The following is a 12,051-nucleotide window of genomic DNA, read 5'->3' as shown; positions in this document are numbered from 1 at the left end:
AAACTCTTGACAAGCCATGTTCCAACATGCACAGCTGGTGCTCCATTCCCAGTAAAGTGGAGAAGTCAAGCAGCCCCAATGGATTGTGGGTCTCGGCTACTATGATAAAACACTGTACTGATTTTAGCAAAGATGTTAATGGTTATGTCGGGTAAGGTAAGAGGATGGCATCAGAAAGCAAACCTGGTCCTAAGAACTCCTCAGCATAAAGTTAAAAAGAAGGAGACAGCATGGACCTGTCTTTTAGACACTTGGAAGCAAACGGCACATGGAGCAGAGCAGCTGACTGAGTGGGAGACGTGGGCGGGGAGGGGGTGGGTAACAGGGCTGACTTATTTTTAAAGCAAGGCAGAGCTGCTCTGATACAAATTCCAACCGTTTGCTTGAGCAATTCCACTCCCCGGCATCTGCCCAGGAGAAATGAAGCATAAGCCCGCAACGATAACCCCACACTCGTGTTCGACGCAGCGCTATTCACAACAGTCAGGCAGAAGCCACTCCAATAGCAGACGGGTTGAGGCCAGGTGTGGCGACACCTGCCTGTAATCTCAACACTACCAACACTTGGTGGGAGGGGGCAGAAGGATTGAGGCTCCTGCCAGCCAGGGCCAGAGTGAGACCCTGGCTCAAAACAGAATGGCTCTATCACACAGCGGGATATTAGCTGCCGCCGGGATGCCAGGTGCCGCACCGTGGTCAGGCCTGTGGGCTCAGCTGGCTGGTGAGGACAGCGGGTGGTGGAGGCCTTGACTGCGGTGGACAGACAGATCTGGGTTTGGTGGCCGTGTGGGGGTCCCATGGTGGAGCTCCGGGAGCAAGGCCCAGGCTTGTTTCTCTGAGAAGTTACTCTTCTTCGCAATGTAGCTTTCTAACTCCTCAGAGGACACCGCGGGGGGGGCTGTGTGAGCCCTACGTGTCTATAGCAGAGCCCTATAGTCAAGATGCTGTGACACAAGCCACCACAGAAGAACCTCAAAAAACCACACTCTGCCAAAGAGTCAAGCAGGCATGAGCTCACACACTGTAAAGTTCATTACAGGCACATCCAGACCAGGCAAACTCAAAGGCCGACCACAGGTGCGTGGCTGCCCAGTGTTGTCGCTGCTGCTGCTGCTGTTCCGGGAATAGACTACAGTTTCCTCTAGGAGTGATGGAAAAGTTGGAGCTAGAAACACAGAATAGGAACGAGCTCACAGTACGCCAAGCCCAGTGAATTGTTCACACTCAGCGGTGAAATGTACGGCGTGTGAATCGTACCGATAATCCTGTTAACTGAGAGATCTGAGCCAGGCCGACACCTGGCTGACCAGCCCTACAGCACAACGGAGTAAAGACCTCTCCACAACCGTCTTGAGCAAACACTGAGGAGACCACACACTAACAGACGCTCCCGGTTCAGGTCAGAGCCCTGAGCCTCTCTCCCCTGCTTCCCACCCAGCTCTGGAGTGCCACGCGAGCCCAAGGAACACCAGCAAGACATGCTGGAATTTCCCAGCAGTCCCAGGGACACCCACTGCTCGCTACAGGGCATTCAGTGCCTGGCTTTTTCTCTAAGTATACTCCCACCCTCCACGTGACCAAGGAGAAAACACTTGGTGGTCTAGCACAGAATAAGAAACGACCCTTTCAAAAAGACACGTAGGGCTCACACAACCCCCTGCGGTGTCCTCTGAGGAGTTAAGAAAGCTACAGTGCGAAGAAGAGTAACTTCTCAGAGAAACAAGCCTGGACCTTGCTTCCGGAGCTCCACCGTGGGACCCCCACACGGCCACCAAACCCAGAACTGGCTGTCCACTGCAGTCAAGGACTCCGCCACCCCGCTGTCCTCACCAGCCAGCTGAGCCCACAGGCCTGACCAGTGTGGCAACCCCACTTCTCAGGCAGCCAGAGGCTCCCCGGGTTAGCACCTGCATCTGCAAGAGGGAACGGGCTCCCTTTAACAGCGCCATCATCTGGCCAGAGAGAGCAGTGCGGCCTCACTCTCCTCCCCACGGCAGCTGTTGTGATGGGACACATCCAAGCACAGCCTGGTCTTTGCCACCCAGGCAGGCCCCGTGGTTGTGTGGGTCAACATAGCAGCCTCTCAAGAAATCTAGAGGTCTGGGGACCTGCAGTGCTCTGAAACAAGGCAGGGGCATGGCTGAGTGTGAAGCCTGGCTTCTGTGCGGGGTGAGGTGGGGGTGGGGTTGGGTTGGGAAAGGCGTAAAGCGGGGTGAGAGCAGGCAGAGCCGAGCGCGTACACAGGGTCTCCGTCTGCAAAGTACCGCGTGAAGGAGACAAGCCTTTGAGCTGGGATTAACACATACATAAACAAGCCCAGGTCCCCTCCTGCCAAATACAACCCAGGCCTCTTTGTCAACCCGGGGGAGCTGCTGGCCCCAAACCTGATCCTCCCAGTACAACCATCTGCTTCCTTCTGAGCACCTCTACCTGTCCTTGCCAGACAGACAGACAGATACAAGGACTGCATTCTCGCATGGTCCCCACAGGGAGGCCTCCGTGGACAAGGAGCCCAGAAGTAGAAGCTTGCTTGTCCTCTGCCCATGCCTGGAAGGAACCGAGCGGCTCTAGGCCAATTTCATTTTCTCAGTGTCCAAGGCCAGCCTGAGAACTGCAGATAAACAAGGGCCAGCACACCACAGCCTGCCTCACAGCCCAGCGTCCCTGTGAGTGGGGGGGAGACCTCGGCCACATCGGCACATCCCCCCGCCCCCACCCCCCACCCCCGTTCCGGCTTGCAACATCACCTCGCGGGAGCAGAGCGAGCGTGCATGAAAACACAGGCGAGCATAGGAACAAGGACCTCCTGGGAACTCCACATCCCGGCGCGTCCTAAGTCTCCCATATTATGGGGTTTGGAGAAGTGGGGGTACACCTCCCAGGGGTCCCTCCCCTTTCACCTGCCTCCATGACAGAAACAATTCAGTGTGTTAGTGACCACTTCAGTCCAACTTTCCACATGGGTCCCTTACGTCTGCCACTTAAGTGCTGGCCCCAACGCCTTTAAATATGGCTTTGCCTGTGTCCGTTTGTGCCAGACATGATCTTCAGGGAAGACAGCAGCCCACCACGGTGAGCTCCAAGCAGCACCCTAAGGCTGCATGGGACATTCCACTTTCAGTGGTGAGTGCCCCTCGCCAGCTGTGCTACTTTAAAACTACTTTTCTTATTTAACAGATAAAACCCAGTTTTCAGTCTGGCGCCCAGCTCTCCAGACCTGCCCGGGTATGTCCAAGGATTCTGGGGGGGCCTCTTCCCAGTCAAGGGTCTTACCAAGTTCCTTAGAGCCCTGGCTCTCGCTGGCCAGCTCCCCCATCTTTACCAGAGCATCGAAATAGCCTTTGGCAGCGAAGGTGACACCTGAGGGGAGAGGAGAGAGGGGTTAATTCCCCACACAGAACCCAGAAAATGCCTGCTGCTGACACGGATGGCAGTGGCGCCCACCCTCCTGGACAAGCTCAAGGAGTGCTCTGGCTTCGTCGTTGCTGAGGACGCCATTGTTTCTTGTTGATACTCTTATTCCACTGCCATCACGAGGGTTCCTTTTATTTGTGAGAACACAGTGTACTGTGCAGGTCCAGAGCTATTCAAGTAAAACTGCAGAGCGTGGCGCCCTGTCATGTGCTGTTTGACTGAGGGGGAGGGAGCGAGGCTCTAAGTGGGCTGTACCAGACAAGGCGCCTGCAGACCCTGAGCAAGATCCAGGCAGAGCTGAGAGGCGGGAGGCCATGGGTTCATCCAAAGATCCCCAATTTGGGAGAGAACCACTGCCCTAAGTCTCAGAGCACGCCTTAACCAGAAGTAGGTGCCAGGGTCCAAAGCAGGCTAAAGGCATCCATCCTATCTGCACTTCGTGGTCAGAGGGGCTTCTGGGTGTCAGTGGCCCTGGTGACCTGGGTGTGGAATGCTCAGCACCTGCCTTGTCCTCCCAACAGCCCACTGGCTGCCGCTGACAGAACAAGCATCCCCCCGGCCACAAGGTCTAGACTTCCTGGAGTGCCCGGCACATTCCTTCACCTGAGGAGGGCCCCACCCACCTATCCTCCAGTGTTCAAAGCAAGGAGGACAGAAGAGGCCGTCCATTCTGGAGAGCAGGGCCACAGGAAGTAGCCACCAGTTTCTAATTCATTTCCTACAGAGCTCAGTAAGAGGGCTGTAACTGGGCAGTCTATCAAACTTCATATGGCTTTCAATTAAGTGCGCACAGTTTGTTCTGTGGTACAAGACCATGTTCCTGGGGGGACTGAGGAGTTTCTGTTGCCTGGGAGGGTGGACCTTGGCCACTTGGAGGCTGAGGTGGTGTGGGCAGCCTGTGAGATCGAGCCCAGCCTAGACAATCAGAGAAAACAGGAAGGGGAAATAACCATCCAGACTGTCCGCACACAGCCCTGACAGCCACACTGAGGAACACAACGGGGAGCCGGAAGGGTCTGGAAGGAAATCCGTGCCTGAGCATCAAGGAGCTGGAGAACAACACCAAAGAGGAAGGGTCTGCTACCGGCTTCCATTCTATCAGAGAAGGTGAGCCTACGCCTCAAATGCAGGGAACTTGGACACAGAAATCCACCATGGAGGAGAGCCGCACCAGGGCGGAGAGAGACTCCTGATGGCTAGGTCACCAAGCACCACACAGAATGGGTTTGGAAGGGGATATCACAATGTGGAATGTGTCAGTTTCATCCCTGCTTTTCATGGCACAGAGCCATCTAAGCCTTTCAGTTCACCAGACACAGTCCACCTGAAAAAAAAAAAAAAAAACCAGAGCAAGACAGAAGCAGCGGGCTACATTCAAGGCCCTGGAAAGTTCTTTTGCTGGGAGAACTGGAGCATCGTGTGCTGTGCCTGGAGATAACAAGGCCACTCAGGACACAGGACAGAAGCCTCATTGTTGGTCTCCTGGCCTCTTCCGGGGGGTTACAACCAGACATAGCAAGTCGGAGCCTCTTCCCACATGGAAGAAGCTGAGGGCAAGCAGGCACCAGAGCAGGGGAGCAAGGGCTGGGTGTGGTGGGGGAACATTTGAGTGTGAGACCGGTCTCTGGCAATCCGAAGGCCAACCCTCAGGGCCTTGGGCCAGTGCTGTGAGCTCCGGCAGACCAGGACCATTGAGTGCTCTCCTCCCACACCTCACCTTGGTGTGGTCTCGGTGACTTCTGGGAATACGCAGGAGGCTGTTGCCACGGACCTACTACAGGGTCGGTCCTATGAGAGCAACTATCCATGGAATAGATGAGGGTACCTGGGAGGACTCAGGTACAGGAGAACACTGGCAGGACTGTTCAGCTAAATCGGGAAAGCCCTGTTCCCACACCTGAGGAGGGGAACAATGATGGCTTGACAGTTCCAAGTGTGACCAGGATCGGGTCCATGTCACCAGAGATCAGTCAGGGGAGGCTACAGGGAGCATAACAAGACCCTGCTAACTAAATATAGCGCCTCTCTCTCTCTCTCTCTCTCTCTCTCTCTCTCTCTCTCTCTCTCTGCTGCCTTGAGCTCAAAACCTGTAACTGAACAAGGGGCTCGTACCCCACGTGGGGCCACAGCTTGGTGAAGCTGCACAGCAGGAAAGGGTACGGTGCACATTTGGGCTAACAATGGCCTCGAGCTTTACTTACAAAGATGGTGGCTGCTGCAGCCCTGCCTTTACAGGTGAGGTCACAGGTACAATGACTCCAGGGCCAGGGCCCAGGAAGAGTGGCTCTCTTGACGCACACTAGAACCAATGGTGGGTTTCAAAGCCGTTTCCCTCCAATTGCTGGGGGGGGGAGGTGGATGGTGTCCAGAGGATTTGTGAGCCAAGGGTCTATCGCAGCTGCCTCAGTTCCCAAAGGAGCTGTGGCAGGCCTACTTGCCAGAGTGAGGACACAAGCCCTAGACCCAGGGTCACTGCGGTACCAGCCCCAATACTGAACTTTGCATAAAATTCTAAAGAGCTTCATCCACACCCTTGTCTCTAAGTAGCCTGCTTGTTACCACAGCTGTGGAACAAAAGCAGCCTGCATGGAGACCGGCCTGCATGGGTCTGTAGTGACAGAGAACACAGGGTCATGTTCAGAGCACATGGGTGCACACACCCTCTACCCATCTCAACTAGATGTCTCTGGAACAAAAGGCCTGGCTAGTGGCTTCTACCAGGGCAGTAAGAGGCTGAGAGGAAACCCATCTGGGAGCCAGGTGACAGAGGCCGGCTGTACCTGCCAAGGCTTTCTCGTAGTTCTTCCCCATGGCGATGAAGTTGCGGAGGCTGGGGTTGAACTGCTCCATGATGGTCTGGAAAGGAAGGAAGGAAGAAAGCAACGTCACCTCACCACCATCCACCCACGGCTGGGAGGACTCAGCCTGGATGGGAACCAGAAACATGGCCAAACACCCCCACCCCCCCACCCCACCCTGAGTCGAAGCCCCAGCTCCGCCCGTTGTGAACACCACAGCCCGGGGTGGGCAGGGACATGCTGTAGAGGGCTGTCTGCAGAGCAACAAGGGGTCTTTTGCAGGGCCACACAGCACGGGCAGCACTCACAGGCATGGCTTCTGAGGCACCAGTCCTCGGCTGGCGGGGTTGAGTCAGCCGTGGGAGGCCACCCGTCGGCCGCACACAAATGCTCGGCGACGCCCCCCCACACCACCACCCTAACTCAACACACCAATTACCAACATCAGCTCTGATTAGAGCGGTGCACAGCCTGATTTACAAATACCATACTATGAATAATCCAACAGGCTCCGGATCTGTTTGCCCGACGGACGGCAGTCCCCGTGCCAATATCGGCAGTTCTTAGACTCAAGAAATTAGATTTTCACTGTGAAGGCCAAATAAATGTTTTAATTAACATGGCATAAAAACAGGCGCACACAAACAGCAGCCAAATGAGAATCCTACCGGCAGAAAACCCACAAACTGTCAACAGCCTAAACCAAGCAGGGAAGACACGGGAGGAACTTTGAAAGAAAACCTGACCGGACCACATCCTAAGCCAATGGGGAGGGTGCCGCACTGGGAGCCTGGCAAGAGGATGACAGGAAGGGGAGACTCCTGGACTTAGACCAGCTCAGTCCAACCTGTGGCCCTACTGAAGGAGCAGCGAGACAAATGAGGACATTTAAGGACACCGGGGCCAGTCTTCACCATAGGGCCTGGCTCCAGAAAACCCAGCATGGGACACATTCTGCATTGGCCTGCCCTGCGGTATAGCAGAGTACCCCCGCCAAGAGGCATCAAGACCCTCCCTCATTCTTGGGGAAACGAGGACTCCAGTTCTAAGCTGCCACCACCCACCCTGTCGCACGTGGACCTGGGTTACTGACCCCTTCCTTCAGGAAGGGCTCTTAGCCCACAGGACCCTCAGACAGCAACACTTCTCGGCCAAATCTACAGGGATGGTGGCGCCGCCTTCCCAGACACCTCTTCATGCTAGCCCAGAGTCCGCACGCATGATGAGCATTCAGCAACCAACTAACCCAGGTCCAAGCCCACAGCAGCAAGTAGGGAGCGGAGGCAGAAAGGCTCTGGCAGAGCTGGGAACGGGAGGGCAGAGCCCAGCGAGAGGCAGGGAGGACGGATTGCCATGACTAAAAGAGGAGGCAGCCAGGCAGGCCAGAGCCGTGTAAATACCCCAGGCCAAACCAAGCTGTGCTATAGGGGCTACAAGCGCTAACAGGACAGGAAGTGAGTGTAGTAACGTCCCTGAGACAGGACAGGAAGCCGGAGGACCTGAGCAGAGTCAAGCTGGACACACGAGGAAGGCTCTGGCTGCACAGATTTTAGTCAAGGGTCAAAGAGGAAGTAGAGAGGAGCTTCCCTGCTGCTCAAACTCTGACTACGAGGGAGAGCCAGGGCTGGGTTCCTGTGTTCTGTGCGCCAGGCAGTGACTGAGGACAGCTGGGACCTGACTGGGGAGACGAGAGGCAGACACGGGGCCAGGACGTTGAGGTGGAAGTGGTTGCAAATTGGGTAGGGTGTAATGCAGAATACTGCATGAGCAAAACGCTGGAGACGCCAAGTCTAGGCGGCAGAGCCAAGAGCCTGGATCTAAGAACACCTCGGGGATCCTGGGAGGAAGAGGAGGGCCAGCGCAGGTCAGTCAGTCCTCTGAGCTTCACTGACATCCTAAATGACGGGGGAGTGTGCCAGAAACCACCCAAGGCCAAGGAAGGCAGACTGCCGAGGCACCTGTCATGTCTCCTGTGACACAGGGAAGCTGTAAGGTTTCGCTTCCTCGGCGCAGCTGAGCTCACGCAGGAGGAATGCAACAGGAATTAGCTGGGCGATACAGGCGGTGAAGGCCAGCTAGGACACCTAGGTACAGCCACAGCCTCCACCTGCTCAAGAGCAGACAGTCAGCCAGGGACACATCGGCACTGCCGTCTTGGCCTGGAGGAAGTGGCAGGGACACGAATGCCATTAGGCTGACACTCTGAGGGAGGCCTCGGTTGGCCATAGAGAGCCAGTTTCTTTCCAGGTCTGCATAGCAACACCCGTCCTGGCTGGGAAAGTGGACCTGCTCTGAAGGAGGCTTATTTCCAGGCTCCTGGCCAATGTCACAGCCTTCCTTTGGGTCACTTGACTTCCAGCTACCTTATAAGAAGCCCAGTGACTCACAAAGGGGGAATCATGTGAGGGGGAGGAGTGTATACAGGTGCACACATACATTTGGTTGTGTCAGGGTCTCTCATCATTCTAGGGTTCATGCAGAAGCCATTCTGACATGGTATGTCATACCTGCCCCACCTCACCCAGCCCTGTGGCTGAGTACACTCCCCGCCCTCCCGCTATAGACTGGCTCCCCTATCAGAGAACAAGCTCCCACCTAGGACCATGCCAGGAAGGTGCCAAGCGTAAGCACTCCAGGGAAAGGGCTCGGTTCGCTGGGGGAGCGATCATATCCCTCATCAACACCGAGGAGCACAAGAGAGAAACGCAGAGCTGCAAGTTTTGACCTGGCGAAGCCTGAAGCCAGCCATGCAGAGGGCTAGGTGATCCTGACAAGCAACTCAGGCCAGCTCTCCTGCCAAGACAGAATCCTACTCAATGAAGAGGCATCACACTCTCTTCAAAACCCATGCCAGTGACCTGCCTGCCTCCAAATGTGCTGTGACTGTGGGGTGGCTCCTTGGATAGCTTTTCTGGACCAGGAACTTTATTTAGAAGCACAATTCTTTCATTTATTCAACTGCTCATTCAGTAGAGACACCTTCCAGGCTCTGGAGTACCTGCAAACTCATGGGAGACTGTACTACAGAACATGTCCCAGAAGGGCTTGGGGCTTTGGGAAGCCCACCAAAAGATTGCCCGAGCTCAAGCCAAGCCTTTCTGCAGGACTTTCACAAGCAGGGTGTTCTACAGCTGCTCCAGCCTCGCCAATGCCCTCTCTAAAGACAAGTTTTCACTATGTAGCCCTACCTGGTGGCCTGGAACGTTCTATATAATCTAGGTTGGCCTGGAACTCACAGAGAGCACCCTGCCTCTGCCTCTTGAGTGCTAGACTAAAGGTGTGTGCCACCACAGCCAGCTCAGGTCCAATTATGTGGCTGCATTCCTTCCACCAGGACTCGAGAAAAACAGGCAGTCATTTGCTCTGTGGCCCAAGGCTCTACCCAGGTGAGAGGGAGCCCCCACAATGCCCTGCACTCCAGTACAAGTTGACCCAGCAAGACCTGCCTAGGATGTCATGTACCTAGGGAATAAAATCAACTCCAGGTATTCAGTGAGCACAGAGAACTTTCTAGAGGAGGTTGACCTGAGCTGTGCCTTGCTTGGTTAAAGTCAAAGATGGTGGGATGTTTACATACTATTTTAGATAAAAAGAGGCATGGGTTTCTAAGAAGGAAGCAGGGTGAGAAAGGGAACATGAAGGGAGGCAGGGGTCTTGGACACAGGAGCAGGGCAGTCCAAGCAAAGATTCTATACACTGAAGAAGGACCTTGGCTGTGGCCAAACCACTCTGGTCGGGAGAAAAAGAGACAGAGATACCCAGAGAGAGAAAGTGAGAGCATGAGAAAGAATGGGCGAGAATACTCCTGGCACACAGGCCTCCGCCAGAGCCTCTCAGCAGTCTGTGTAATCACTCTGAAGCTCATGGAATAAAGGAAACCTGTGTCTTTCTGTGAAGCAGGAAGAGAAGCCTGGGCTGTTCCAGAGCAGGGGGCTGGACTTCTTACTCCCCAGGGAGCAGGAGTAAGGTTCCACCAGACCCACAAGGCCAGTTCAGTTCCCTAGGGAGGTGGACAGGCATCAGAAGAGATGGGCAGACCCCAGTATCTTCCAGGAGCTGGAAGGAGACCCAGATGCCACACAATGGGCTCCAGCAGAGTTTGAGCAGAACCCCCACCCCTGTAACATGGTGGTTCTAGTTTCTCAGTTCTGGTAGCTGCCCTGGAAAAGCTGCCAAAATTAAGAAAGAGACTGTGTGTCTTTGGCAGGGTGCCTAGATGTGATAGGCACGGTGGCCTCCCATCAGGAAGAGGCAGAAGGAGGGGCCTTCTTCCTATCTCCCTGACTGCCCCCCCCACGCAGCTGCCCCCCCCCAGCTGCACTGGAAGCACCAGGAATGACCACCGAGACTGCAGCAAATACTTGGCTGATGGCGGTCACAAAACCAGCCCTGAGCCTGCTTGGGGCTCACCTGGCCTTATGCCCCTGTGAAGGATTGCCAAGTCCTTCCCGGGGTGAGCACAGCTGTCCCAAGTTGCTCTCCTTTTAGGGACTTCTGGCATCTGAACCCCTTTCCCCAGCTTGTTTCCGGAGACTCTGAAAGCTTCTCCAAGACTGACCTCTCCTGCACAAGGTTCCCAGGGGTAAGGTCCCCAAAGGCAAAAGCCACACCAGGGCCTTGCAGCTAGCCTAGACCCTGTGAAAAGAAACCCTTGGTCAGCATGTGCTAGAGGGACGTAGGCAGCAATCCCCAGGAAATCCAGAAGCCAGGTCTGTACTGTCTGCTCTGTGTGACAGCCATCCCTACAGGAACCAGTCAACACCCATCATTCCAGCAGCCTGGACACGAGACAAAACAGCTTAGCCGTGTCTTTCCTGTCTGCAACAGGAAGGTGCTGCTCGTGTCAACCTCCACAAAGGCACAGCTTCCCAACAGACGGCCCCCAAAGTTGGTCCTTGGAAAGATGGGTGGCCAGTGCGGGGAGAGACACATTCAAACTATTAAAGCTAGAGCCAAACTTCTTTTTTTTTTTTCTTGAGACAGGGTCTCTCAACGTAGCCCTGGTTGTCCTTGAACTTGTTACATAGGCCAGGCTGGTCTTGAACTCACATAGATCCTCCTGCCTCTGCCTGTGTACACCACTATGTCCAGTTTTTGGATCCAAATTCTTGATCGGGTACTGTTATAATGACATCATAACATGACACCGTGGGGATCCACTGACATGGGCTGAAGGCTGCAATTTGCTTAAATTGGAAGGAACAAGAAATACAATTAGCCTAGAAAGACAAGTCACCGTGATAGAGACAGACAGCCCCCAAGATGACACTCCCTCCAACTGTGGGGCAGATGTTGCCATGGCTGCATGTGCTGAGTCTGTCCTCAGGTCCCATTGTCTGAACGTGGACAGTCCTTAAAGAGGTCACTAAGGTGAAACAAGGTCACCAGTGAGGGTTCTAGGCTGATCTGGCTGGTGTCTTTATAGAAAGAGACCATGACACAGGGGGTCAGGTCTGTCTGCTGGGTAGGGAGAGGTCTCAGGAGAAACCACTTGGCCCCTAGCCTCACCTCCTAGGGCTGTCTGAGGATCACTGTCTTGCTTAGGTCATATTATCGTATTTCAACACTGAGCTGACCAGTGCTGGGTCACTCCCACTTCCAGCATGACAGGGCTGGACAGTCAGTCTTTCCATCACTACGGATTATGGAAGAGGCCTGACCACTGTGCTTCTCTGAGAACACACAGGGTCACTTCACTGGTCCATGTCTCCCGTGACTGTGCTGGCTGAGGATCAGGGCCAGGCCCCACTGGTGGAAGTAATATGTAAGCTTGGAGGCAGACTTGGAATGCTCTAGTCTACCCCTTTTCTAGCGACCTCAGGTCAGGCAGTTACCATGT

The 12,051-nt window shown here is 54.8% G+C and overlaps 1 protein-coding gene across 7 annotated transcripts in view; it reads right to left on the bottom strand.

The window, feature by feature from the left end:
• The window catches only part of Baiap2 (BAR/IMD domain containing adaptor protein 2), a 67,857-nt gene that overhangs the window by 47,949 nt on the left and 7,857 nt on the right, over nucleotides 1-12,051 (bottom strand). For 6 of the 7 annotated variants that reach the window (XM_021227019.2, XM_021227020.2, XM_005069829.4 and 3 more), the window contains exons 2-3: nucleotides 6,195-6,270; nucleotides 3,274-3,360 (exon numbers count right to left, since the gene is read on the bottom strand). In XM_021227019.2, the coding sequence (XP_021082678.1) occupies nucleotides 3,274-3,360; nucleotides 6,195-6,270 (163 nt within the window). The remainder of the gene's footprint in view (nucleotides 1-3,273; nucleotides 3,361-6,194; nucleotides 6,271-12,051) is intronic. The other variant, XM_040750163.1, reaches the window with a different exon arrangement.

Source organism: Mesocricetus auratus, unplaced genomic scaffold (assembly GCF_017639785.1).
Source record: "Mesocricetus auratus isolate SY011 unplaced genomic scaffold, BCM_Maur_2.0 Super-Scaffold_100007, whole genome shotgun sequence".
NCBI lineage: Eukaryota > Metazoa > Chordata > Mammalia > Rodentia > Cricetidae > Mesocricetus > Mesocricetus auratus.
Note: the sequence above shows the minus strand (reverse complement) of the source record. Positions and strands in the feature narration are given on the sequence as shown.